This window comes from Phacochoerus africanus, chromosome 15 (assembly GCF_016906955.1).
Source record: "Phacochoerus africanus isolate WHEZ1 chromosome 15, ROS_Pafr_v1, whole genome shotgun sequence".
In the NCBI taxonomy this organism is placed as follows: Eukaryota; Metazoa; Chordata; class Mammalia; order Artiodactyla; family Suidae; genus Phacochoerus; species Phacochoerus africanus.
Genome location: NC_062558.1, coordinates 112182812 through 112208064, shown reverse-complemented (window position 1 = coordinate 112208064; position 25253 = coordinate 112182812). Strand labels below are relative to the sequence as shown.

The following is a 25253-nucleotide window of genomic DNA, read 5'->3' as shown; positions in this document are numbered from 1 at the left end:
GAATTAATGGCTTTTCTCAGCGGAATTGTAAATTCAAATGTCACCTCACACGGTGACACCACGGCTGGTCTGCTGAAGAAGCAATGATAAGATCCCCCACCTCCCTCGGTGCCCCTCCCTCCCCAAAGATAGCTGCGGAGTGGAACATGCTACTTTTAATTTGCAATAACAACACAACAGAGGTATGCAGTAATGACTGCCTTCTTCTCCCCTCCTCCTGGTGTCCTTCCCCCCAGTCCAGTTGGCTCCCCACTTCCTCCCTCCCACCCCTCTGCTCTTCTGAAACAACATCTCACCTCACCCCCCACTTCCGGCTGCGCCCCCCCCGCCCCCCGGCCCAGGGCCTGATCACATGGGGGGGTGTGCCTTTGGAATGGACGATGCTGCAACCCTCTCTTCTCCTTCAATAATCAGGGAATTAATGACCCTGAAGTTAAAGTGAGGCTGATACCGAGGCCCTGCCCAGCGCTGGGAAAAAGCCTTCATTGTTTTCAAGCAGGAGGCGGGCAGCAGTGAGGGAGATTCATGGATGGAGATTGAATATGCAATTTTCTTTCACCTTGCCAAGAGCTGCCCCTGGGCTGTGCCTGGCCTAAATTTTTCCTTTTACCATCTCTGCCTTATCCGGCCCTCCCACCTCCCTTCCATTCTTTCCAGAAAATTACCTTCAAAATTGATTTCCACTTTTACAAACAAATATAATGGGAACACAGGAAAAAACTTGGGCCGTGATGAATTAGGGCTGTCAGGTGCTTCCAGGTCTCCTTTGCTTTTGTTTTACTACCCGATCTGCTCTTTGTTTTTCCAAGGGCTGGAAAAAGGGCCCCCCATCCACCGAGGGCCTGACCCTCCAGGCCACCCAGGCCTCAGCCCCAAACCCAGCAGTGGCTCATGGTGGAAGCGAGCCAGGCCCTGAGACTCCACCACCGTTAGCCTCTTGGTTTCCCAGTGGAGGCCTGGGCCACCTGCCCTGTTCTGCTCTCTGGCCTCTAGGAACCCGCTCTCCAAAGAGTCTAACCACCACCCCCAGCTCTTTCCCCTGGCCCCGAACCATGGTCCCTCTGGCCCCCATACCTCTTAAAGTCCAGACCAGATGCAAACCTCCACCTCCTCTAATGTGGGCAGGATCAGTGTATACCTCGACTAGAGCAAATAAGAGATAGACAGACACTGAGAGATCGCGAAAGACAGGTGGGCGGAAAACGGGGGGCAAACTCTGAGGCTGGGAGACCAGGCTCCTCTTCCAAGGGCAGCGAGAGGAGTTCTGAGCATCACCTGCCACACAGCCTGAGAGTATAAGGGTGCCCAGCCTCCATGTCCCTGCCGTGAGCCCCGGGGCCACCGCTGGAGGCAGGCTCGGGACAACCCACTCTTTGGCCAGCAGAACACAGGGTGATGCCTGCGGGGCCTTTGGGACCAAACTCTATATGCACAGCTGTGTCTCAGGACCGTGGAGCCTTAGCACACCCAGGCCTGGCTTAGAGCTCTCCCCGCTCCCTGGTGCTGGCGACAGGGACATGGACAGGCATTTGCTCACATTTGATCATCTCTTTGAACGTATACACTATCCGGAAAACTTGGTGCCTGCCCAATGCCTGGCCTTCTGCGTCCCCTTTCAACCAAAGATCTCAGAAAGGTAGAAAACATGCAATACCCATATTTGCATAACCCATGTAAAAAAGCTTTTATGTGTCCATAAAACGAACATACATTCCTCAAGGAGAATAAATAAGTCTGTATATGGGAACAGAAATACACAGTAATGGAGAGAGGGAGGGATGACTCCACGTTAGAAAAGAAGGGGTCCTGTATTTATGTACACACATCTAAAATGCCCATGGAGACTAAGAAATGACACATGGCCCAAATGGATAATCTCAGAGCAAATGTGCTGGCAGAGACGGACAAAAGTCCTCCAATCACACTGCGGAGGCTGACATCTCTCTCCTGCTGCCCTGGTCCCATCCAGGCTGGCTTGTCCCAGCCCTATTTTTTTTTTCTTTTTAGGGCTGCACCCACGGCACATGGAGGTTCCCAGGCTAGGGGTCGAATCAAAGCTGCAGCCGCCAGCCTACCCTACAGCCACAGCCACAGCAACACCAGATCCTTAACCCACCGAGCAAGGCCAGGGATCGAACCTTGTCCTCATGGATGCTATGTTGGATTCTTATCCTGCTGAGCCATAATGGAAACTCGCTAGGCTGCCCTACTGAAAAGGAGCCGCACCAAGATGAGGGAGCCTGTAGCCAAAAAAGTTTCTCTCTGACACAACTTCATTCCCCCTCGAAACATAAACCCATCAATTACAACCTTTTTCCCCAGACAAGAGGAAGTTGGCTCTGTCCAAGATGGAGTTGGCTTGGCCCTCCATATCCATGATCTCGGGTAGTCCTCTCCACAGTTCCTGTGGAGTAAGTGCCGCCACCAGCTTCATTTTACAGAGGGGAAGGCTGAGCTGATGTAAGTTAAGTGACTTGCCCAAGGCACTAGGATTCAAACCCGGCTGTGCCTCCTTCCAGCGCCCTTCCCCACTGAGCCACCCTGCCCATCCCAGGCATGCTCTGGGGACAGCCTGCTGGCCCCCACCCCAAATCCTCCTTCCTTGTGTGTGTGTAGGGGGGGTCTTTGCAGCCTTCTCTTGCTTGAAGCCAGGGCTCCTGGACAGGGCAGGCACTGCACCTTTCCCCAGCCTCACCCTCTCCTTTGCGCCACACACTGGGGGACTTCTAGGAGGAAAACTAATGAAGGAAATAAATAATTCTAATAATAACCACTTCTTGCAGGTACGGCATCATGCAAAGCAGAAGGGAGCTATGAAAGGCAGTGATAACACTCGGCCATTTGCAGCCATGGAGCCTGCCCTGCCTACAAACGCACAACTGCCCCAGTTTGGCACCACTCAACTGCATAATTCATTGTGCACCTAATTAATGGAATGCAAAATCACGGCCCCCTGCAATCCCACACATCAAAGGATGAGACCAACACACCTCCCCTCACATAGATGAGAAGACTCATACCATACGACTTCGTTTGGATTTTTGGACAAATTATGTAATTGCTCTGTGCTTCAACACCACCAATGGACAGCAGTGCTTTGGCCCATGACCCAAAGCAGCTGAGTGAAGGCAAAGGACTTTGGTCTTTCAGCCTGAAAAAATACGAGTCCCTCTCCTGCAGCCACAAAAGCCAGGGCATGCAACATCCAGGGAAGCAGTGTCCCTTCGAAGGGCCCTAAGAGAGCCACCCATAATTGCAGCCAAGAAGGAAAGATTTCAGCAGGTCCTGAATGGGGATCTACCTTCTCAGACTGATGGGCAGCCTGCCTGCTGGGTGCTTGGTGACAGAACTTCCTCATCTATCCCTGGTCTGTCAACCTGTCTCACTCTGGGACCTCCTGAACTCTTGAGGGGAGGGGGGCAGGTCAGAGTTTCTTGACCAGCACATTTCTCAAAGGAAAGCCTGGGGATTTTTTCATTCTTCTCAAGGCCCAGGTGTGAGAAGGCGTCTCAAGCAGCTTCCCAGTCACTGTCAGTTTTCCTTTTTCCCCAGAGTCACAGCTGATCGGCCCTTCACTAATGTCCCCACAGATCTGATTGCTGCAGATACTAATAACGCTGTCCATATTCTGAGTGCCAATGCCAATAATGCCCTGGGTATTATCACTGTGAACACCAATAACTACTGCTGAGATTGTCTCCAATAATGCCAGCACACGCTGCAGTGATTGTCCTCGCTAATGCCCACCACCGTGACATTGTTAGAGCTGAATGAATAGGCTGAACTGTACCCAGAGGCAGGAGCGGCTTCCTTGAAGACAGAGAGGCTCACGGCTTGCCCTTGGGCTATGACACTTGTAGGGAGAGACCCCAGTACTGGGGCCAAAACACAGCCAGCCTGGCAGGGACGCAGAGTCCTCCTGGAGGGAGACGTGCCCCTCCACTCCCCATGTGCCCCCGTTCCCATCACAGCACCCCTCAGTGCCCCGAGTTGGCTTTCTCTCTGCCTGCGGTGCTGGCCTAGTAGCTGAAGGACACACCTGGGTGTCTGTGCAGCCCATACCCTAGGCGGCCTCCTGCGACTGGCCTGCCAGCTGCTGTGCTACCTTGGCCTGACTGCAGAGTTGGGCTACATCATCTTGACACATAATTATCTTTCCTCTTCTTAATCATCGGAGCTGCTCCCTAATGCGCACTGGGCCTGGCTGCTTGGAGGCACCCAGAGCGGGGGAAGGGGGGGGCTGGGCTGTGAAAGGTCTGCCTTGCTCAGGCCTTTGCTTGCCTCTCCCTTCCCACCCGGGTCCCATGGATCCAGGGCGTGGGTGGTGGTGTGCATGTGTTTGGGCGGGGGGGTGGATGGGGAGAACTGGCCTCCACCCGAGAAAGGACAGAGCCATCTGGCCTGTGGGTTGACCTGGGGAAGGGGGGAATCGAGATGAGAGAATACCCCCCCCTCAAAAGAAGTTGGGTCTTGGATCCTTCTTGGCCCATGGCCCGCTAGGCCTGGGGGGTGAGTGTTTTAGCGGTGAGTTAACATGGCGGCTGCCCTTATCCCTCGCCTGGAATTCAACTGCCTCCTGAGATTCTCCCCGCTGCCATCACCATCACCCCGCAGGAAGAAGGGCTCCGCCAACCCAGCCCTGCTCTTGTCCCCTCCTGCTCCTTTTCAGTGGCTTCTCAGGCCTGCAGGGAAAGTCCAAAGTCCTTATTTGGTTCCCTCTTGGCCTGCTCGCCTGTGACCCCAACTCCCTTACTTAGCCTAACCTCTGTGACTTCCCACCAGGCCCTTTCATTCCGACTAAAGCAGCCCCGTGTGTTTCACCACAGGTCCTTCTGGTCACAAGGCTCAGTCCATCAGAATTTCACACTATCATTGTCTTGGAACATGCCTCTGGTCCACCCCTCAGGCCCATCCTCAAAGGGCAGCCCTTCCTGGAGGTTCTCTCCCTCCCCGCTCTGAGTTCCCTGACCTCCCTCACAACACAGATATCTAGGTATCTGATGGGCCTTTCTGCTCTCTGGGCTCACGTGTCTTACACGCCCCACTAGACTATAAGCTCCTTAAGGACAAGAATCATATCTTGTTCTGCTTTGGGATCCCATAGCACCAAGCCTCTCTTGCGACTGATGCCCAGGAAAGGGTCACTGAATTGAATTGACTTGAAACAATGAATGTGATCAATTGCTCAGAGAGGAGAGCACGCTGTTCTGGACCAGCCGGGCCCAACCTGGGGTGGCCACAGCCTCGTGCTGGTGCCTCTCTACCCCCAGCCTCCCTTCACGGCCCATTGGAGCCCAGGGAGCAGAGCACGTGCTTGGTCCCAACCTCGGGCCAATGGGGGCAAGTACAAAGGGGCCCTGTGCCCCCCTGGGCCCCCTGATCAGCTCATAGGTGCTGATGGTTAAAGGAGAAATGCTTAGAGTCTGGGGAAGAATCTTCCAAACTCCTCAGGGATCCAGGGAACCAGGCGAAGCCTGAGCGTAGGAAACCCCCAGGGAGAACTGGGACCACGGCCCTTTCACGCGGCCGCCCCCTGCCCATCAGGGGCCGCCGCCAAAACAACCACAATGAAATTTAGTGAGTGGCAAAGGCCGTGGCAGCCAAATGGGTTTGGATATTTTGAAAGAAGGAGAAATAGAGCCAGACAAGCTGTTTTCCTGTGAAACGAGGCCATTAGGGCTTCTGGAAGGAGGCCAGCCCCAGGTCATCACTGTCTTGCCAGACCCGGGCCTCTCCTGCATGCCGCCCCTTCTGCTGGAGGCCGGGGCTCTCACACGCTCTCTTCCCTCAGCCTGGGCCTACGGATCCCGGCTCTGTCTCTCTTCTCTGCTCCTGATCCCCTAGAGCTGCCCCCGTCAAGGGCTTGTCTGTGCTTGGGGTGACCACATGATTTACTGTCCAAATGGGACATTTTTGAGAGAAAAAAGGAGATGCTGACTGGCCAGATTCCGAGACAAAGGCATACATTGGGATTGTCTGGGATATACGGTCACCCCCTTGACATTCATCTTTAGAGGGTTCTGTCTATTTCATAGGTGATACCCTTAAAATCATGTGCCCTCCCTGGGCCAGGAAGTTACCGCCTCCCCAACAGGGACCATAAGATTGGGGCAGGAAGCAGGCTCCAGACACTGGTGTCTCCGTTTGTCTGGGCCTGCCAGCCCTGCGCCCTGGCCTCATGCATCAAAAGAGAACCAGATGGTCACCGAGGGACCCTTAATGTCACAACATTTGAAAAACACCTTCTCCCAAGTTTATCGCCTCCATTCTCTCCTCCGATTTTTCCCCCTGCTCCTCTTCTTCGTCCCCCTCGCCCTTTAACTCCCTGCTGCCCCCGAGGAGTTGCAGGGAATGAGGGAGGAGCCTGTGTGGCATCTCCCCCCACAGAGAAGAGCAGAGGGGGCCCAGGTCCAACTCCCTGAGTGGTTTTAATGGGCGCAGGGTCCCCGTGCTCTAGAGAAAGGACACCAGAGTCAACTGTGCATGACGTCACTCCCCCACCTCCTGATGGGTGGGATCAGGGGAAGACAAGGCAGGGTGGCCATTCATCCTTGGGTCAGAGACCAGCTGTCCCCCAACCTCCAAAACCTTCCCATGGCCCATGTTCATGCCCTTCCTCCTGGCCTCCCGCTGGGGTATTTGAGGGGATCCCAGTGGAAGGTGAGGCAGTCGGGGCTGCTGAGCAGATGGCGAAGCTAACGCCCCACCTGCAGCCTGCCTCCCTCTCTCCAGGAGCCAGCAGGGCAGTGGGGGGACCTGGGCTTTGCTACTAAAACTGATCTCACAGCAGAGCAGCTGCAAGGCCGGGCAGAAACCGGAGCTCCGAGTCCAAGGACAAAGCATGCACAGCGGAAGCCAAGCTCTTCCCTCCACCCTACCTTCATCACGTTTCCTCTTCTCGCCATTGGAGCGAGGGATCCCCAGGATCCCGTTGATGGAGTAGGATCCTACTGGATCGTTGGAGGCGCTGGAAACAGGAGGGGAGGCCGTGCTGGGAACTGGATGGGAGTAAGGAGGAAATGCCATCAGGACAGTGGTTGTGATCACGGGCCAAAGCCCCAGGGCTGGGGGCACAGAGAAGCAGAGGAAATGGGGGGGGGTGCCCACAATCCCCTCCTTCCTCTGAGGTTTCAGGGGAATGCACCGCTACACACAATTCAGGCTATTCACTGCTGTCCATCCTGGGTTGAATGGGGACCAGTCAACCGTAGGCCTTCACTGCAGACCTAGAGATTTCACTCCCTATAGGCTAACCTACTCCCTGAGGATGGATGGAAACAGCAAAGCTGACTCAGTCTAGAAAGTGACTTAGTGCTCCTGCAAAGAGCACAGCTCCGAGGATGCCTCCTTGCACGGCTCATCCGATCCCCAATCCCCAGGCCAGGCAAGTCCTTCTAAACAGAGCCCGGCCCATTGCTTCTAGTCTCCTGGACAGTGTTTACCAGTCCTGATTTAGAGTCTGTGGCTTCCTAAGCGCTATCTCTGATTCCCTTAGAGACACAAGAATGCTCCTGATATTCCCCAGGAGTGAGAAGCTCCTCTCTCTCATTTGCTTCTGGTCTTGAAATCACTGAAGAAGCTCCTAATTTCCCCCTCAGGGCACAGAGTAGTGAACAGATTTACTCGGCGGCGATCAACTCAGGTACTGCCCGGCCCAACCCTCCCTCCCAGCACACGCTGTAACACAGGTCTGGTAAACGATGCTCCTGCCAACTCAAGGAGGGCTGGGACCTGCTGTTTCTAGTTCCTGCTGGTCAAGGGAAAGGGGACAGCAGCCAAGAGGGGCAGCAGGAGACGTTTAACCACATCCCAGCCCCTCGAGCCCCAGACCTCATCTACGGCTTCAGTGGCACCAAGTGCCCTGGGGCCAAAGGGAAGACAGTTCGTGCGGGCATGGGGGTGTGAGCACGTGTCCTGGTGGGCCTGGCTCATGTCTCTGAGAGGCTGGGAGTGAGGGCCAATAAATGCGGGTGGCTGGAGAGGGGCAGACAGTTACTGAGCTGATGAGAGAGACACAGAGATCAAAAGAGATGGACTAAGAGGAGAGAGGCCATGAGGAGGGGGGGAGAGAGACAGGGGAACAGGTGCAGAGCCACATGTACGGAGGGGAGAGGAGAGAAAGAGAAAGGCAGAGGGGAAGGAAGAGGAGAGAAGGAGGCAAAGGAGGGGAGAAGAGGAGGAGAAGAGGAGGAGAAGAGGAGGAGAATCTTTATAGATTTTAAAAATTTTTAAGCAAGTAGCAATGAGTAAGCAAGGAGATATGAAAGAGAGAGGGGCAGAGAACAAAGATTGGAGAAGGACAAGGAAAGCTAGAGAGAAGAGAGACAGACAGACAGACGCACAGTCTGATAAAGGCAAGGCAGCTGTGAGGAGGCGCCAGCAGGAGGCAGAGAGGCTTTCATGAGCTAGTCTCTCAAGCAGATTTTCTGGGCTGCCCAGGGAGAGCCCAGCCCTTGGACCTCAGACAGGTGGGCATTTCCCAAGGGTGGAGCTGTGTTTCCGGCTCTCAGGGACCAGGCCTCCCCTATTTCCTAGGCTCTCTTACCAATGGTGTGGCCAGGGGCAGTCACTCCAGTCCCGGCTCCATCTGGCGTCGGGTGGAAAGGTTGCTGAACTTTGGTCCGGATGATCCTGCAACAGCATCGCAATAGCATCACACCTCACCTGCCCTCTCCTGCCCTGGCCACCTCCAGCCCCGGCCTGCAGACGCGCTCCCCCAGGCTCTTCAGCTCCCTCCTCACCCATCCCTCGCTGACTGCTCCAAGGCATAGAGCTTGCCCTCCTGTGGGCTCTGTGGATCCCACCTAGCGCTGCCCTGGGCAGAGGCAGTCTGCATCTTGTCCTGTCTTGTGCATCATCTGAATTGCAGCTTAATGTTTGGTAGCAATGATCAGGGCAGCAGGGTGAGTGGAGCCCAGCATCCTTCCCTCTCTGGGGGTGAAGGCTACCCTGGTGACCTGCTAGCCACTCTTCCCTCCTCAACTGCACAATCTCCTCCTGAGAGGAGTCTGGAGATGGTTTTGGAGCTGGCTTTCCTAGCGGGACTGTATCATTGTCCTCCAAAGTTGAGGGAGGGATGAGACAGTCCCGTTTCCTGAACTAAAGAGAAGTAACGAGGAAAGGGCTGGGTCATGGGTAACCCTTTCGTCTCCAAGATTCCAACACAGCACGCGGTACCTTTCTCACATGTTAGGCCATGGGCAGCTTCTTGAGCCCACTTAGGACCCTCAAACCCATTTCAAACCCAGCTGTCCCTGTCCAGCTCACTGGCCCACTGGGCTCCTTCTTGGAGGCCTTACTTGGATCACAGCTTCCTGCCTTGACTATGTGAAGAGCCTGGTGCCCTCCGTGTGAATTCTGGGGGGTGAGGGGGTGAGGGGTCTGGATCAAACATCCTGGGGCTGGGGACTGTCAGTGATCCAAGGACCCAGGACTCAGCAAGTGAGAGACCAACCCTGGCACCAGGGCCCAGGAACACTCCCCTTCACCCACTGATCAAATCAGGTGCCCTTGGAAGGCACTTTTCTGAAGGCGCTGCTCCTGTCCTTAGAGACGTATGTATGCCAACTTCATCTCCACTGGCCAGGGAGTCAGAAGCTGTGTGTGTACTGGAACATTTCAAGGCAACCAAGAGAGGGCTCCTGCCTCACCTCGCAGTGCCAGGAACGAAGTTGGGTAGGGAGGACACACACCCGCGGAAAGTGAAGAAACCCCGAGGGTGTGGGCAGTAAGTGCCAGGACGACGCAGGGGAGGAGTCAGCCTCCTTGCAGGAAGGAAGTCACAGAGGAGGTGGAACTTGATGTAGGTCCTCAAAGCAGAGTAAGGCTGGATACTGGAGACACACACACACACACACACACACACACACACACACAGAGGCACAGAGGATAGTGGAAAAGTCACTGGGGTACATGAGGCCCTGAGTCTACCATTAAGTGACTAGATAGCTTTGGCCTCATCATTCTTCTTTTCTGGGCCTCAGTTTATTCAGCTATAAAGAAAAGAGGTTAGCCTACAGGGTCTCTAAGATCTTTCCCCAGTAAAAATAATACGATGCTAAGATGAAATGAGAAGTGGATGGAAGGGCGTTATAAACCGGTGCTGGAGGAGGACAGAAGCAAAGCATGGGAACCGAGGGAGCACACGGGGTTAGGGGTCCATGCCTGGACAGGGAACTGTGGAGGTATGTAAGGGAGTAAGAGGAAATAAGGCTGAAAACTTGGAAGGAAGATGATCCTGGCAATCTTCCACTTATTGAGCACCTTTTCTATGCCAATATTATATACAATTTCTATTGCCGTGTATATACTACTATGAATTCTCACAACAACCTGCAGAGTAAATACAATTATTTTCATTTCTGCCGATTGAAAACCAAAGCTGACAGAGGTTAAGGAGCTTACTCAAGATCACACAGCCAAGCAAGGGCAGAGTTAGAATTTGGTCTCTAAAAGGTGTACTTTTTATTACGTTGTCAGACTTCCCCCAGTACATAGGAACCAGGATTAGACAGTTTCAAGCCATGAGTGATTCCTAAACTAAAGGAGGCAGATACAAGCCGATGCAGGGAAAGCAACAGACAGGCATGAAGCCAAGAGGGGCTGGTGTCAGAAAAGAGAGGGAAGACTTTGTGAGACATTGTGAAGGCAGAATGGCCAGGACTTGGCAATTAACTGGAGTCAACCATGGCTCTAAAACCCCAGTTCCATGTAACTGGAAGGCTGGTGGTTTGCACCACTGTCAGGAAGAGGGGTGCAGGGAGATGCCTGGTGTGGTCCTCATCACACAGCCTTTGAGATGGCAGGTGAGTGTCCAGGTAGGTGGCCGTGCACCAGCCCACACAGCAGATATGAATTTAGCAGACAGTCCTAGAAAGGAGTGTTGGTTGGAATGAGAGGCCTAAGAAGCAGATACTGGAGGACATCTACTATCAGAGGCTGAGGGAGAGAACGTGACCTTGGACCAAGGGCAGAGTTGGACATACAGGAAATGGCAGAATCAAGATCGGGCAGCTTCTGCTAAGTCAATGGAGAACATTTCCAGAAGGAGAACATAACCCACAGCAACCACGGTGACCTGAAGATTGAAGGGAGGGAGTTCCAGTCATGATGCAGCAGAAACGAACCCGACCAGTATCCATGAGGATGTGGGTTCGATCCCTGGCCTCACTCGGGGGTCAAGGATCTGGTGTTGCCGTGAGCTGTGGTGTAGGTCACAGACGCAGCTTGGATCTGGCGTGGTTGTGGCTGTGGCTGGCAGCTGTAGCTCCGATTCGACCTCTAGCCTGGGAACTTCCATGTGTGACCACTAGTGACCTTGGGAGAGCAGTCTCAACAAGCAGCTGAGGCAGGAGTGAGACAGAAGCAGGTTAGGGAGCAGACAGGAGGAGAGGGAGGCAGCGAAAGCAGACTACTGCTGCAGGAGTTTGTGGAAAAGGAAAGTGTAGAAGCTGAGGATGGCCAGCCCCGGCAGCAGAGGGGATGTTGAGGGGAGAGCAGACCTGGGTAAGTTTGTTGGATGAGGACGAAGAACAGGTGCAGAGAGAAAGGCTGGGGTTGCCCAAGAGAAAGTGGATGACGGCAAGAGAAGGCAGAGCAAGGAGAGAATGGAATGGAGTTCCTCTCGGGGCGGGGTTAGGGGGGAGGCAGCGAGAGGCAGCACGCTGTGAGATGGCCAAAAGCTTCTGGCTTTGGAGCACGATCACAATGAGAAAGACCCGATAGTAGCTCAGCGCAGTGTAGACTGATCTACACGCAAAGTCTAGAAGGAGGCGGAGCATCTTAGAGCAGCTGCTCCCAATTCATGGCACCAAAAAGCTTCTGGGGTCTCAGTGGGCCTGTGGGTGGCTCTGGCTCAAAGGCGGATGGGCTCTGGACTGAGGGAGCCCCAGGGTGTAGGCTGGGTGAGACAGACAGCTGGATGGCCTTGCGGAGCTGCTGTTTTTGTTACCCAGAGCCTCTGACCCATGCGGCACTGGTGCAGATTTTGCTGAGGCAGGAAGTGATGGAAAATCACTACTCCCTGACAGCGGTGGCTTGGTGCTGCATGGGAGGGGTGCTGGGCAGGGTGTCTTCTGTGAATTACCAACATTTGTGGTGTCCAGCCATGGCCCCCCATCCCCCACAACCGGCGGTGGGCACTCACTGGTCCCGAGAGCTGATCTCATGGAATTGAAGAACTGATGGTCATCCGTTGCCCTCCTGCATCCCGTACACAACCCAACAACTCATAGGAATATCGCTTGGGGTTGAAAGGATGAAGGAAGGAGGATGCTTTGCCTGACTGCCTGACCCCCTTTCCCCCTGCCCCTCCTCCTCCAAATCTTCTGCATTCTTGGCTCCCCAAGACATCCAGACACATCCATGGCCACCATGGCCCCAGGCAGGTTTGGCCTGGAAAGTCAAGTTCCCGTATATGGATCCTTGGAGGGTACAGTCAGGAGCCCTGGAAGGCACTTCTCTACCGGGGGCTGGGAGATGCCACTTCCCATTTCCACAGAGAGACTGCTCTGCCAGAGCGCCTGCTCCCCACTTTTCCTTCCAGAATGCTTTCCTTGACAGGGATGCTCCTTATCCCTGACCTTTCTACAGGAACCTCCCAGGCTTTGCCTTGGTCCAGCACAAGGACCACAAGCACTTAGCATCTCACACTCACAAGGGTGTGAGCAGAGCAAAAGGAAGAAGAAAAGGATGGGATCCGGGCTCGGTCTGCCTGAGTCTGAGTTCCAGCTCTGTTGCTTATTGCCTGAGAAATCCCTGGCAGTTTCTTCTTCCCTCATCTGTAAAATAAGATAATAATACTATCCACTTTGTAAGGATTGTTGTGAGGGTAAAGAGGATGATTCATGTAAAATGGCTAGTATGATGCTTGGCTCAATAAATGCTAGCTGGACTATTCACAACAGCCAAGACATGGAAACAACCTCAATGTCCATCAACAGATGAATGGATTAAGAAGATGTGGTACATATACACAATGGAATACTACTCAGCCATAAAAAAGAACCAAATAATGCCATTTGCAACAACATGGATGGAACTAGAGATTCTCATCCTAAGTGAAAAGAGAGACAGATACCATATGATATAACTCACGTGTGGAATCTAAAATATGCCACAGGAGTTCCGGTCGTGGCGCAGTGGTTAACGAATCCGACTAGGAACCATGAGGTTGCGGGTTCAGTCCCTGCCCTTGCTCAGTGGGTTAACGATCCGGCATTGCCGTGAGCTGTGGTGTAGGTCGCAGACGCGGCTCGGATTCTGCGTTGCTGTGGCTCTGGTGTAGGCCGGAGGCTACAGCTCTGATCTGACCCCTAGCCTGGGAACCTCCATATGCCGCAGGAGCGGTGCAAGAAATAGCAAAAAGACAAAAAAAAATATGCCACAGATGAACTTATCTATGAACAGAAACAGACTCACAGACATGGACAGCAGACTTGTGGTTGCCGAGGGGGAGGGGGGAGGGGGAGGGGGAGGGGGAGGAAGTGGGATGGACTGGGAGTTCAGGGTTAATTGATACAATCTGTTACATTCAGAATGGATAGACAATGAGGTCCTTCTGTATAGGACAGGAACTATGTCCAATCACTTGTGATGGAACACGATGAAAAATAATATGAGAAAGAGAGTGTGTATAGACGTATGACCAGGTTGCTTTGCTGTAAGCAGAAGTTGACAGAACAATGTAAATCAACTATAATAAATTTGTTTAAAAATGCTAGCTGGAACAATAACTACTAGTATGATTATTCCTATGGGTGACCCCCCCCCCACCACCGCCGCCCCAAGGCCTGGCTGCTTTCCATGGAGGGGCTGAGCCAGGTGTAGGCAAGGAGGCCTCTCAGGCCAGTGTGGCCCAGCCTGGTCAATGCAGCTATTTTGGGGATGCTGGGAAGAGCACCGAGAAGACAGACAACAATGGCAGCAGGTGTCATAGCCTGACAGGAGATGCATCAGAGAGACTCTCGGGAAGACAGACTTGAGGACCCCTGCCTGGGACTCCTGGGAAGGATCCACAGACAGTACAAGTAGCAGCTTTCTCAGGACCAAAGAGATGCCAGGCAGGCTGGGGCAGAGCTTTAGAGTAAAGGATGACAAGGCAGGTGAAGCCACACCCTCTTTGGTTAAACTCCCCAGAGGTCTCCACCTGCCACCACAGTGGAGATCAAAACAGTCTCGTGGCTCTGTGAGTTAGCACGAAAGCACGTAATGAGTCTTCTATTAACAGTTTGTTAAACCCATGAAGAAACAAGTGCTCTCAATTCTAAGAAAGCGCTAGGGAGACTCTGAACTCCTCTTCTGGTTCTCCTCTCTTCCCACCTTCTCCCGTCATCCTTCCTCCGTGTTTCATTCTCTCTCTCCCCTTCCTGCCTGTCTCTGCCCCTCTCTCTGTCTCCCCTCCCGTTGTCTGTCTGTCTCCCCGCACCCTGAAGTCCCACTGTGGCCGCGTGAGTTTATTGATTCCTGGGAGCTGGGGGAAAGTGGGAGGCAGGGCTGGGGTGCAGGCTCGGGGATGGAAATAGAAGGCTATAAATTATTTGTGACAGGAAAGCAATAGTGGCAGAGTGCTGAGCACAAGTCCTGTGTCACTATTAGATTCCTTTTAGCCTGATGACACTGTAAAAAAGGTTAAGTGTCTGCTGGAATCGTACACCTGGGGGGCCGGGGCAGCCTGGGAGCAGAACAAGCCACTGAGAGCAGGTATATCAATTCTCCAGGCCAATAATATTCTTCTCATTGATCGCCACGCAAAGTTCAAAAATCTCATTACAGCCAGGCAGACCGGGAACTTTTTACAAATCAATAGAATGATATAATGTATGTATACTTAGTACAAATGTATCTATTCATCTATCCATCCATCCACCGTCCGCCTCAGGGTTTCCAAGTTAACCTACCCATCATATTATGTTGTGTTATGTATGATTTTATATTGCCTTATATTATATGATAATAAATGGTGTGCAAAAACTCCCCCTAAGGTGAAGACAAGAAGAGGTCCTATTAGCATGGAGGTGACCTCAGACAGCTCACCTTGGAGGAAGTCAGGTGGCAGTACTTCCAGGCTTAGATGGGTCAGGATTTCTAGGAGCAATGCTTCCTTAGTGAAGGCTCCAGTAATAAACACAAAACAGAACAAAAACAAAACCATTGTCTTCTGAGTATTTACTATGAGTGAGGCAATGTTGAAAGGGCCCCAAATAGTTCATTTAATCCTCACCACAACCCATTTTGCAGATGAAGCATATTACAACTTGCCCAAAGTCAATCATTCAAAAAATGGAAAATCTGGAGTTCCAGTCGTGGCTCAGTGGTTAACGAATCCGACTAGGAGCCATGAGGTTGCGGGTTCCATCCCTGGTCTTGCTCAGTGGGTTAAGGATCTGGTGTTGCCGTCAGCTGTGGTGTAGGTCACAGACGCAGCTCGGATCCTGCATTGCTGTGGCTCTGGCATTGGCCGACAGCGACAGCTCCGATTAGACCCCTAGCCTGGGAACCTCCATATGCCGTGGGAGCGGCCCTAGAAAAGACAAAAAAAAAAGGAAAATCTGGGGTTTCCAGGAGAGAGATACCCCAAAGCCCAGGATCCAAACTCCCGGATTCGATTGTTCTATTCTCTTGTTCTCTTGTGTTCTGAGACACAAAGAACGAGGGGCTCCCCGAGCATCAGCATTCTCCTCTACAGAGTGGGATCATCTCACCTGCTGGAACCAGTGGCTGGCAGTGTGATATACACATGGGTTCTCCAAGCATGTCCCCATGAAATCCTGTCCAGCCGCCTAGAACAACCTGCCTTTTCCATTTTGGAATTACTTCCTAGTAGAAACGCAGGCTGGCCCCAGGCCTGGTCATATCACTGGTTTGCTCAAAGAGTCTTGGGCCAAGAAGTCAAGCATTAACATCCATGTGTTGTATACATGTATAAATCAGTTTAAATTGCCCACTTTAGAGTCTTTGCAGAAAATATTTAATCTCTGGTATGGGGAAAGTCTTTCCTGATTGAGTAAATCAAAGGAACTCCAGGGTAGAGAATGCTTCAGACTAGCTGGCCCCACTATCCATTAAGCAAGATGGCAGTGGGAGGGGCCTCTGCCAGGGACTTCGGGCTGCCTGGGTGTTAAAGCTGGATCATTCAAGAGGATGAAGTGATATTTGCTTCAGCAAAGGATATTTTGCCCAACGAATGCAGGTAATCGCTTTAACTCAGTCAGGCCTTTGAGAGCTGCCTACATCAGGTACCCAGCCCTGGCAATGCCCTGAGGCAAATCAGAGCTATGAAAACAGCTGGAGACTTTTCCAGGCAGAACCTCAAGTGAGATCTCATAGATCATTCAGGAAAAGTTTTGCCTCTCCCCCAAATGTTTCCTACCTCTCCCTACCCCTGAGAAGAACTGGAATCTCCCCTCTGTACTTCTCGGGAACTGGAGAATTGAAATTTACTTCTTCCTCAGCTCAGGAACCAAAAGGGAAACTGCAGTCACTCTGCCCTGCCCCCCACCCCGCCACCCCACCCGCCTTGGCTGGCAGCCTGGAAGTGCTTCCACGAACTGTTTTCCTAGGTTCTGGTTGTGTGGTTTGTGCAGAGTTTAGAGTTGTCTACTCACGCCCACTCACATGCCCTATAGGTTTCAGTTTGGACAACTGGCCATATGTTAGGCAGGGTTCTGTGCATGACAATGACTTCTGATGAGGGAAAGCTATGGGCGGGACCCTCCATTCTGGCTGAAGCAGGATGTAGCTGGAATACACAGGTTCCGAAGGTACCAGGGTTCCCCTCACCCGTATTAAGAGTTTCTGCCTCTCTCATTGCTTCAGAAGTCATGACTGGGCTCTAAGAGATGACAGTACCACCCAAAAGCTTGCAGAAAGGTGTCCTCGAACTACTGTCCTTGAATCACTTGCATCAGAATCCATCCCCCGCACCCACCCCCGGGGTGGGGGGGAGGCGCTGCTAACCTGCAAATCCCCGAAGCCCCCTTCAGACCCCTTGCATTAGAAGTTTTGATGGGGGGGTGGGCAAGGAATCCGTATTTAAGCAAATTCTCCAGATTTTTCTTAAACCCTCTGATATTTGAGAAGACTGGCTTAAGCCAGGGGGTAAGGAAACTATCCTTGAGAGAGTTGGGAGAACATCTTAGTGAGTTAAAGAAGGTTCCTCACTCATATTCTATCAATCCACATCCCCCCACATCTGCTAATCCTGACTTCGTATGACACAGGATCCAAAATCCAAGAAGCTATCAGATCTTCTGTGGAAACTAAACCATAAGCTACAAATAAAAATAATTTCAAAATAGGTTTTGGTACCTTCCACGCTAATAGATTCCTGGTGGGTTCCTTAGATATCAGGCATACAGTCTGCAACTTAGAATTTAGCCTTCTAAGACTGGCACAGAGGGCGATAATCCTACCACGTGTCCCGAGAGCCCAGGCGAGATACAATTTACCAGGCTAGATGGGCCATGGGGCTTGCCCAAGGGGGCAATAGTGATGGTTTATATGATGAATGGTAAGCATATGGACTGATTTAACTTCAAGATATGCATAGGTTTAAAAATTAAGGGGCAATGTGTTTAACTAACCATTTGGAACCCAGTCTGCGGTGCATGCCAAGCCCAAAGCGTGACCGGACTAACTCCTGTTGCCACTGGCCCTGCCCTCATCTGTCAGGGCTTCTGGGCTCGAGCTGGGGTCTACCATCCCTTCACCCCATGGTGCAGAGGCTAGAAGACTGCCTAATATGATGGCGAAAGGGCTGCCACTGTAGACTCACTGCTGTCCATCCTCCCCTCCCTCCATGGCAGGCCACCTCCTTCTGCAAGCAGAAGACAGCCTGGAGGGAAGGGGCCCTCAGCAGCCCAGGTGGGGCCGGCTAGTGGCTGCCTGGCTTCCTTGCCTCGAGCCCCTCCCTTCTCTCACCTCTCAACTCCAGTATTCAGAAAGAATCCCTAGATCTCTTTGTGTCCTGCTCCTTAAAGAACGGGATGTGGCTAAAGCGCTACAACTGCTTCCTATTACCTACAGGAGCAATTCAATATTCCTCAGCCGGACCTTCAGAATCTTTCCCAGTCTGGCTCGCCCTGGTTTTCCAATCTATTTCTCTCTGTTCCCCTCTTCCACTTAGGGTCCAGCCCAGAGCTGAAACCTGTTTTCTTGCTCGCTCAGTTCAGTGGGAGTCCTCCCTTGGACTCTGAGCTCGGCAAGGGCACATGTCACGCCTATTTTTCTCACCATTGTATTTCCTCGCACCTAGCAACAGTGCCTGGCATAAGCACTTAAAAGCAATTTGTTGAATGGCAAATGAGTGGTATTATTATTAATAATAACAGTAACATAATCCTAAGGGACACAGTGAACTAATATATGTTCACTCCGTGCCAAGGCACTGTGTGTGTTAAGTACTTTATGTGGATTGTTTCTTTTTTCACAAGTTTTTATGAAGATTGAGGCTCAGAGAGGTTGAGGAACTTGCCCAAGGTCACACATCTGTTAAGTAGCAGAACAAAGATTTAAACCTGAGAGCCTGACTCCAGAACCCATGCCGATAACTACTGAGTAGAACGAGTCAGTTGTATCAAGAACAGATAGTAGAATCCACGGGAAACTGGGCTTGAATAGAAGATTGACATATAAAAATAGTAAAAAAGTAATCACTGTCATTTATTTTGTATTCATTCTATAACAGGCATTGTAACAAATTCATTTTTCTCATTCAAATCCTAACTACAGCTCTATCAGATAGGCATGCTCTCTATTTCACCAAGGAGACAACAGAGAAGCTAAGCAACTTGCCCAAGGTCATGGGCTTAAGAGCACTGGAGCCAGACTTTGGCTCTTTGACTCCAATATCCGTAGGCTCAACCAGGTTACTTCTTCTGGAAATTTCTATATAAATAGTTCTTAAAATTTTTCTTTGTGTTCATTAACTATTTGGGCATAAGCAAATTTTTCCCTTCAGGCTTTCACATCCATGATCTGGACGACTGTGCAAACGAATATGTAGACAACGAACCGAGTTTGCATGCAGCTCTCCTGCGCACATGCCATAGCTGTATTTGATAAGCAGCACATTTATGCTACAAACCAACGTCAATTTTAGGTTAAGGGGCTCAGGTTTCACTGTATTTTATGTGCATTGGTAGTTTGGGGGGATAGATTTTTCTAAAATCTATCTATCTCTCTGCTTTCCAAATCATGTACAAGATCCTGATGGCAATACTGAATACAGATGTGTTTCTCAGTTTCTGTTTCTAGAAACTCCTTCTGTGATTAGTGTATCTTTATATTCATGCCTCCTCTAAGGCATTGATCCAAGATTTATAATACTGGATGTATTTATCAAAACTCCTCTCATGAATTTCTGCCCAGTTATGCCTTTCTGTCAAATCTGTAAGCCACAGTCATACTGTTCCCTTCCCAAGGTGTTGCAGATGCCCACATCACAACTGCGTTTTTATATTGGTCCGTGGACCGGTATTGATGTGCATAAATGTACATTTGTATACCTGTGTATCTTTCTGTCTATGGCCGGGCTGGGGTGGGGGAGGGGGAATGTGGAAATGAGAGAATTATTAAATGCCAAGTAGATGTGCAATAAATTCCATTGATTTTATAAACTCCAACTTGTCTTCAGTCTCCTTCCATTCTTTATCCTGGGGGCATTGCAACAAAAACCTATTTTAAATACCTTTACTCCTCTCCTCCCCCTCCCCAAAAAAGTGTCAATATTTTATTTGGATTTTTAACTTCGCTCCATAACAGTTGTTTGACCTCCTGACTCGTGCAAGTCACATAAATTCTGGGACTTTATTCAGGAGCCATGTTCCTGCTATTGAATAAGCAATTTGGGAGGGTGAATTAATGACTTGTGCTGTTGCTGGAAAGTCCCTGAAGAAATATTAAAATTGCTTGCAGACTGAATCGATACTCAGTGAACACCCAGCAAGAGGGCTTTTGCTCTGGAATGGCCACAGGAGGCAGGGCTTGGTGGAGGAAGGGGAATTCCTGCACCCAGCTTGGCGAGCCCCCTGCTATCCCACCCCCACCTGGCTCTCCATCCCTGGAGCGCTGTCATTTTCAGTAACAGCAAAGTTGTATTCAACCCCAACCAGGATAGGGCTGATTTGTCCTGTCTCGGGAAGCAGGCTCAGGGGACACTTTACTCTCTTACTAGCAACGAGAGCCCAGGGGCCTTATCGGAGGTGACGATCTGGACACATCACCTGCTGGAGAGAAGGGATGGCGCTGCTGCTTTCTGGCAGGCTGCCCTGTGCTGGGGATCAGGAGAGCGCTGGGCGTGGGGAGGCTGCGGTGGTGACCGCTTTCTGCTGGGTATGCAGGAGGCCTGGGTGTTGCCCTGCTGGCTCCATCTCCGTGTCTGTCTGACCAGTGTTTACTATCGCGCAGGGGGCCACCTGATTTCAGCCTTTGTGTATGGGTGTGCCTGTGGGATGGAGCAGTTTGAATTGTGCTGTGTGTTACCACGTATTGCTGACACATTCCAGCAGCTGGCTTCAGGTTTGTTACTTGATGTTTTGTGGTATTGTATCAAGGTGACTGCACTTTGTGTAACACTGAGTTGGAGGAATTTGGGTATTGTTTGCTGGCAATGTCTGTGTTTCTGCTTTGAATTATTGTGTTCGCTGATCATATCAGCATCTTTCTTTTTCGTAATGTATGTCTCAGAGATTAGGTTAATGGGTGTCTCCTTGGTGACGTGGATTGAGTAATGATGTTGGAGCTGGGTGGTGTTGTATGATTCGGTAATTACTTTCTCGGTGTGGGCGTGGGTGAGAAGACCCATCCTTTAGCTTTTTAAGCTTCCTCTGGCTTGGTTATTTGCACTGCTCCTTTCCAGAAGGAGGATGCAAGGGATGCAGGATAAATTTCCTCTTGATGACCAAACGCACACTTCTATTATTCTCAGAAGCAAGCTGCCCCTGCTCTATAGGGAACAGATCTGACCTCACCACAGCGACCCAGGTCCTGGTGCCACCCTCTCTCTATCTGCCTAATTTGGAGAGTTAAGCCCCAGGGCCAAACCCTATGCCTGTCGAAAGTCTAGATCCCTGATGGGACTAAAAGAGGATGGACGGGAGTAAATTTCCGGGTCTCAATGGAAATAACAACATGAACTTTAGTTCTGAGAATTCCCAGTCCACTCCACTCTGTGACTCTGGCCATCAGCATCTTCTTCCTTCCCAGCATCCCCAGATGATGTGGCTCAGCTGTGGCCAGCACTCAGAGGGCCACACAGACACACCCACCATGGAAGAGTATAGAAACCCATACTAGGCATGACCTTCTATTAGGTGCAGGGTCTTTGTTCTGAGGTTGTAAGTATACATACGAATACATCCCCGGGCATGAGATTCCAAATATACAGAGATGCCCAAGAGATGACACATGACTGTACTCCCTTTGATCCAAAGTTGATATGAAGTATGGAGGAGTGGCAAAGCACATGGGTTTTAGAGCCAGTGCTGCATGAGTTCAAACCCTAGTTGTTCTACTTAGCCTGGGATCTGAGAGAGTTATTCAATTTCTCTGTACTCCAGTTACCTTATCTATAAACAATCCTATAAAGCCCTGTGGGGTTGTTGATGAGGCTTAAATCAATTAATGCATGCAACATGCTTATAACAGTTCCTACTGCAGTAAGCACTTGTTAGCTGTTATTGTTACGAAATAAGGATTTACCAAGTAAATCGGCCATAAGATTGGCCTGTGCCTGTGTACACCACATACATGCTAATACAAATAAAACTTACGATAAAATAAAGTGTGTGTGTGTGTGTGTGTGTGTGATTTAAGCAAAAATGTGCAAAAATACAATCGGGTAGCATGAAAGCAGGGGGTACTTTTCTCCTTGACCTTCTGGTACACGTGGACAGTGGCGGCCGGGGGGCGGGACGCTGATAAGAGTCCACAACCACTCATCTCCAGACAGAGGACTGTGGCCAGCACTGTGCAATGAACACGCAGAAAGGAAGATGGCTTTGACACGTGTTGCAATTATAAAAATTAAAGAATGATTGCACTCTCGGATTCAAATTTAGCTCATTAAAAATATTTGCTTCCTAATGTTAAAAATCAAGACCTTTACCAGCTAATGGGCATAAATGAGGAATAATGGAATCTAGGTATTAAATTGGGAACCAAGGAAGAAATAAGAAAGGAATCAGATGAGTGAGTGTAAAGGTATCTGGGTGTGGACCTTACGGGAGTCCAGGGAGCTGGACTTGGTTACCTAACCGGGCCGAAGAGGCAGGAAGAACTTGGGGCCACAGCCTTATTCCATAGCACTTTCCATGAGGATGGGGAGTCGGAACATTCTGTGAGTTTAGGAAACATGGGTTTTTATCTTTGCTCATGCTGGGCACAGAGTAAACATGAGAATTCAGTGTCCAGTTTCTTTGAGTCATTATTCTGAAGACATTAAGCCCAAAGTGAATTTTTTTCCTGAATTTTTAAAAATAAAATCTGTCATTCCTTAGCAATGGAAGTAACTGCGATACTTATCAGCCACCCATACTTCCCTGGAATATCCACACACGTGGAACCATAGCAGACAGATTTGGTTCAAATCCGTCAAATATTTCCTCACTTCTTCCTCTCCTCCTTCTTCATCCTTTTCCTTATCTCCTTTTTCTCTCCTCTCTTCCCCTTCCTCTCCCCTCTATGACATTTAAGAATCAGAGGAACACTTCAAACCCATCAAATAAGGATCTTTTTCCCCATTACCATTTCATCTTATCTTTTTTTAAAAAAACAACAAAATGCAAAGCATCACAACCCATGAAAATGCCATGAAGCCCAGAAAATGCCAACCTTCAACTCCTCAAGCAACAGTAGGATCGTCCCAGAGAAGGAGTGTTCAGTCATAAGAAGCACGCACGTGGGCGTGCACACACACGCACACACACAGGCTGGGCTCTCAAACAAAGTGGACAAAAGGGACAATTATCTGACTAATTTTGTGCAATGCTCAGATAACTAAGTCATAAAGGTTTCTTTCTTTTTTTCCCTGAAAGTACATAGGACAGGCCCCCTTCCTAAATCCAGAATTTTCACTGTCATTCATGACACATAATTCTGTTCACAGAATATCTTTTTGGCCCCTCAAATTTTTTTATTTAAAAGATTTCCGTGTTTATTCGCACACAAGCCAGAACTCACATACGCTGACAGACACTTAATTTGATGATTACTATTGCCATAATAATAACATTTATTGAGCACTTGTTATCTGCCAGGTGCTATTCTAAGAAGGTTTATGCAGAATAACTCATTTAGCCTTCACAAGAACCTATGACAGAGCTATAGCTACACGACTACCCCCTTACTAGATGAGGAAGGAAATTGAATCCAGAGAGAATATGAGCTTTACCCACAACCATGGAGCCAGTGAGCAGGGAAGCTAGATTCTAACTCTGGCAATCCCCCCCCCCCCTTTTTTTTTTTTTTTTGTTTGTTTGTTTCTTAGGGCTGCACCTGTGGCATATGGAGATTCCTGGGCTACGGGTGGAATTGGAGCTACAGCTGCCAACCTATACCACAGCCACAGCAACGCAGGATGTGAGCTGCATCTGCAACCTACACCACAGCTCATGGCAACACCGGACCCTTAACCCACCGAGTGAGGCCAGGGATTGAACCCACAACCTCATGGTTCCTAGTTGAATTCATTTTCACTGTGCCATGAGGGGAGCTCCTGGCAATCACTTCTCAGAGCCCACTTTTTTATGTTTTCTGTGCTACATAGGTTTATGTCTGGCACATAGTAGGTACTTAGCAAAGGTTTTCTGGATGGATGGATCAAAGAATAATTGAAGGATAGAGCATATCTATTAAGGACCCCTAGGTGTTCCCTGGTAGCCTAGCAGTTAAGGACCTGGCATGGTCACTGCTGTGGCACGGGTTTAATTCCTGGCCTGGGAACTTTCGCAGGCCGTGGGTGTGGGCAAAAAGACCAAAAGCCGAAACTCCCTGATATTCCCATAAGATGGCCAAGTGGATTCCCTTGTGAAGTCAGGCCTATCAGGTAGCTTATGCTCTCTTTGGACAAAGTGATCTGCTGCCCAACCAACTTCCTGGGGAAAGTGTCCATTAGCTGTGCTTGTTTATTTAGCTACTAAATGCTCCTCACCACCAGCCCTCCGCTTGACTTTCAGGCCAAGCCCAGCCTCCCTTCAAACCAGAAATGAGATCCAAATACATTAAAGATGCTTTCTAACCCCACCGCCTTGCTTCCTAGAAAATTTCCCTCGGAAAATCAGTGCTTCCCAATGAAATGAAACACCAGCGAAATGAAAACGGGTGTGGGTGCTGCACCCGGATAAAAACTAAGAAATTCAATCAATCACGTCAACATCTCTAAATCCTCAGATATTTGGCATCATATTGACAACCTTTGTAGATGATTGACTGAAGGTGTGGGTTTTCAGCCAGATGTTTGGGAGTTGCCACAGTCATTAACCTGTTTGTCAGCAAGTGCTCATGCATTTCCAAGAGACATGAGTGAACGCTAAAGAGGAAAAGACGAACCCAGAATGAAGCAGACTAAAGAGGACAGGGGTAGCAGCTATTCGACAAAACTAGTCAGGCAGACTCTTCTGGGAAATGGGCCGCTGCCCTGGAGATCCCTGAGAACAGGGATCCAGCTCACAAGAGACTCATGTGCTCAAAGACCCTTAAATACCTCCTAAGGCGGTATCCCTGTCTCCAGAACCCCACCCCATCAGATCAGTGGGGCAGAGCTGATGGATCAGGCCTGGAGTCCGGCACAGAGAGTCCACGTCGTGGTCAGTCTACCTTCGCACTGACACAGCCTCATCCTCTCGCCTGAGGCCTCGTGCTTGCGCGCATGCGCATAGTATGTCTCCATTCTGTCAGCCCCAGCCGGAGATTTCGCATAGCTTGGCGTGCACCCGGTTTGTGCCTTTGTCCATGTACCCCTCGTTGCGATTTAGTGCTCTGCCTTTTATCACCTCTCCTACCTCCATTTTCTTCCCCTCTCTCCTTTTTAATGCTATTTACAACTTCCTTAGCCATACTGCAGCCCAGTGATCTTTCAGTGTCTCTACCGATAAACCCAAATGAATTTTCTCACCCAGGTTTTCTCTCCACTGGTCTTAATTTACGTTTTGGTAAACGGGAACTTTAGATCACTTCATTCAATAGCAGTTAGAGTTACCGCTTTTATCGGAGGGATCATGGCACTAAAGGACTCCCTGCAAGGGACACTTGTTTAT

At 50.4% G+C, this 25253-nt stretch overlaps 1 protein-coding gene across 4 annotated transcripts in view; it reads right to left on the bottom strand.

Moving 5' to 3' along the window:
• The window catches only part of PAX2 (paired box 2), a 92782-nt gene that overhangs the window by 41175 nt on the left and 26354 nt on the right, over positions 1 to 25253 (bottom strand). For 2 of the 4 annotated variants that reach the window (XM_047761569.1, XM_047761568.1), the window contains exons 5-7: positions 8546 to 8631; positions 6879 to 6998; positions 1075 to 1143 (exon numbers count right to left, since the gene is read on the bottom strand). In XM_047761569.1, coding sequence (XP_047617525.1) covers positions 1075 to 1143; positions 6879 to 6998; positions 8546 to 8631 — 275 coding nt within the window. The remainder of the gene's footprint in view (positions 1 to 1074; positions 1144 to 6878; positions 6999 to 8545; positions 8632 to 25253) is intronic. The other 2 variants (XM_047761570.1, XM_047761571.1) reach the window with 1 other exon arrangement.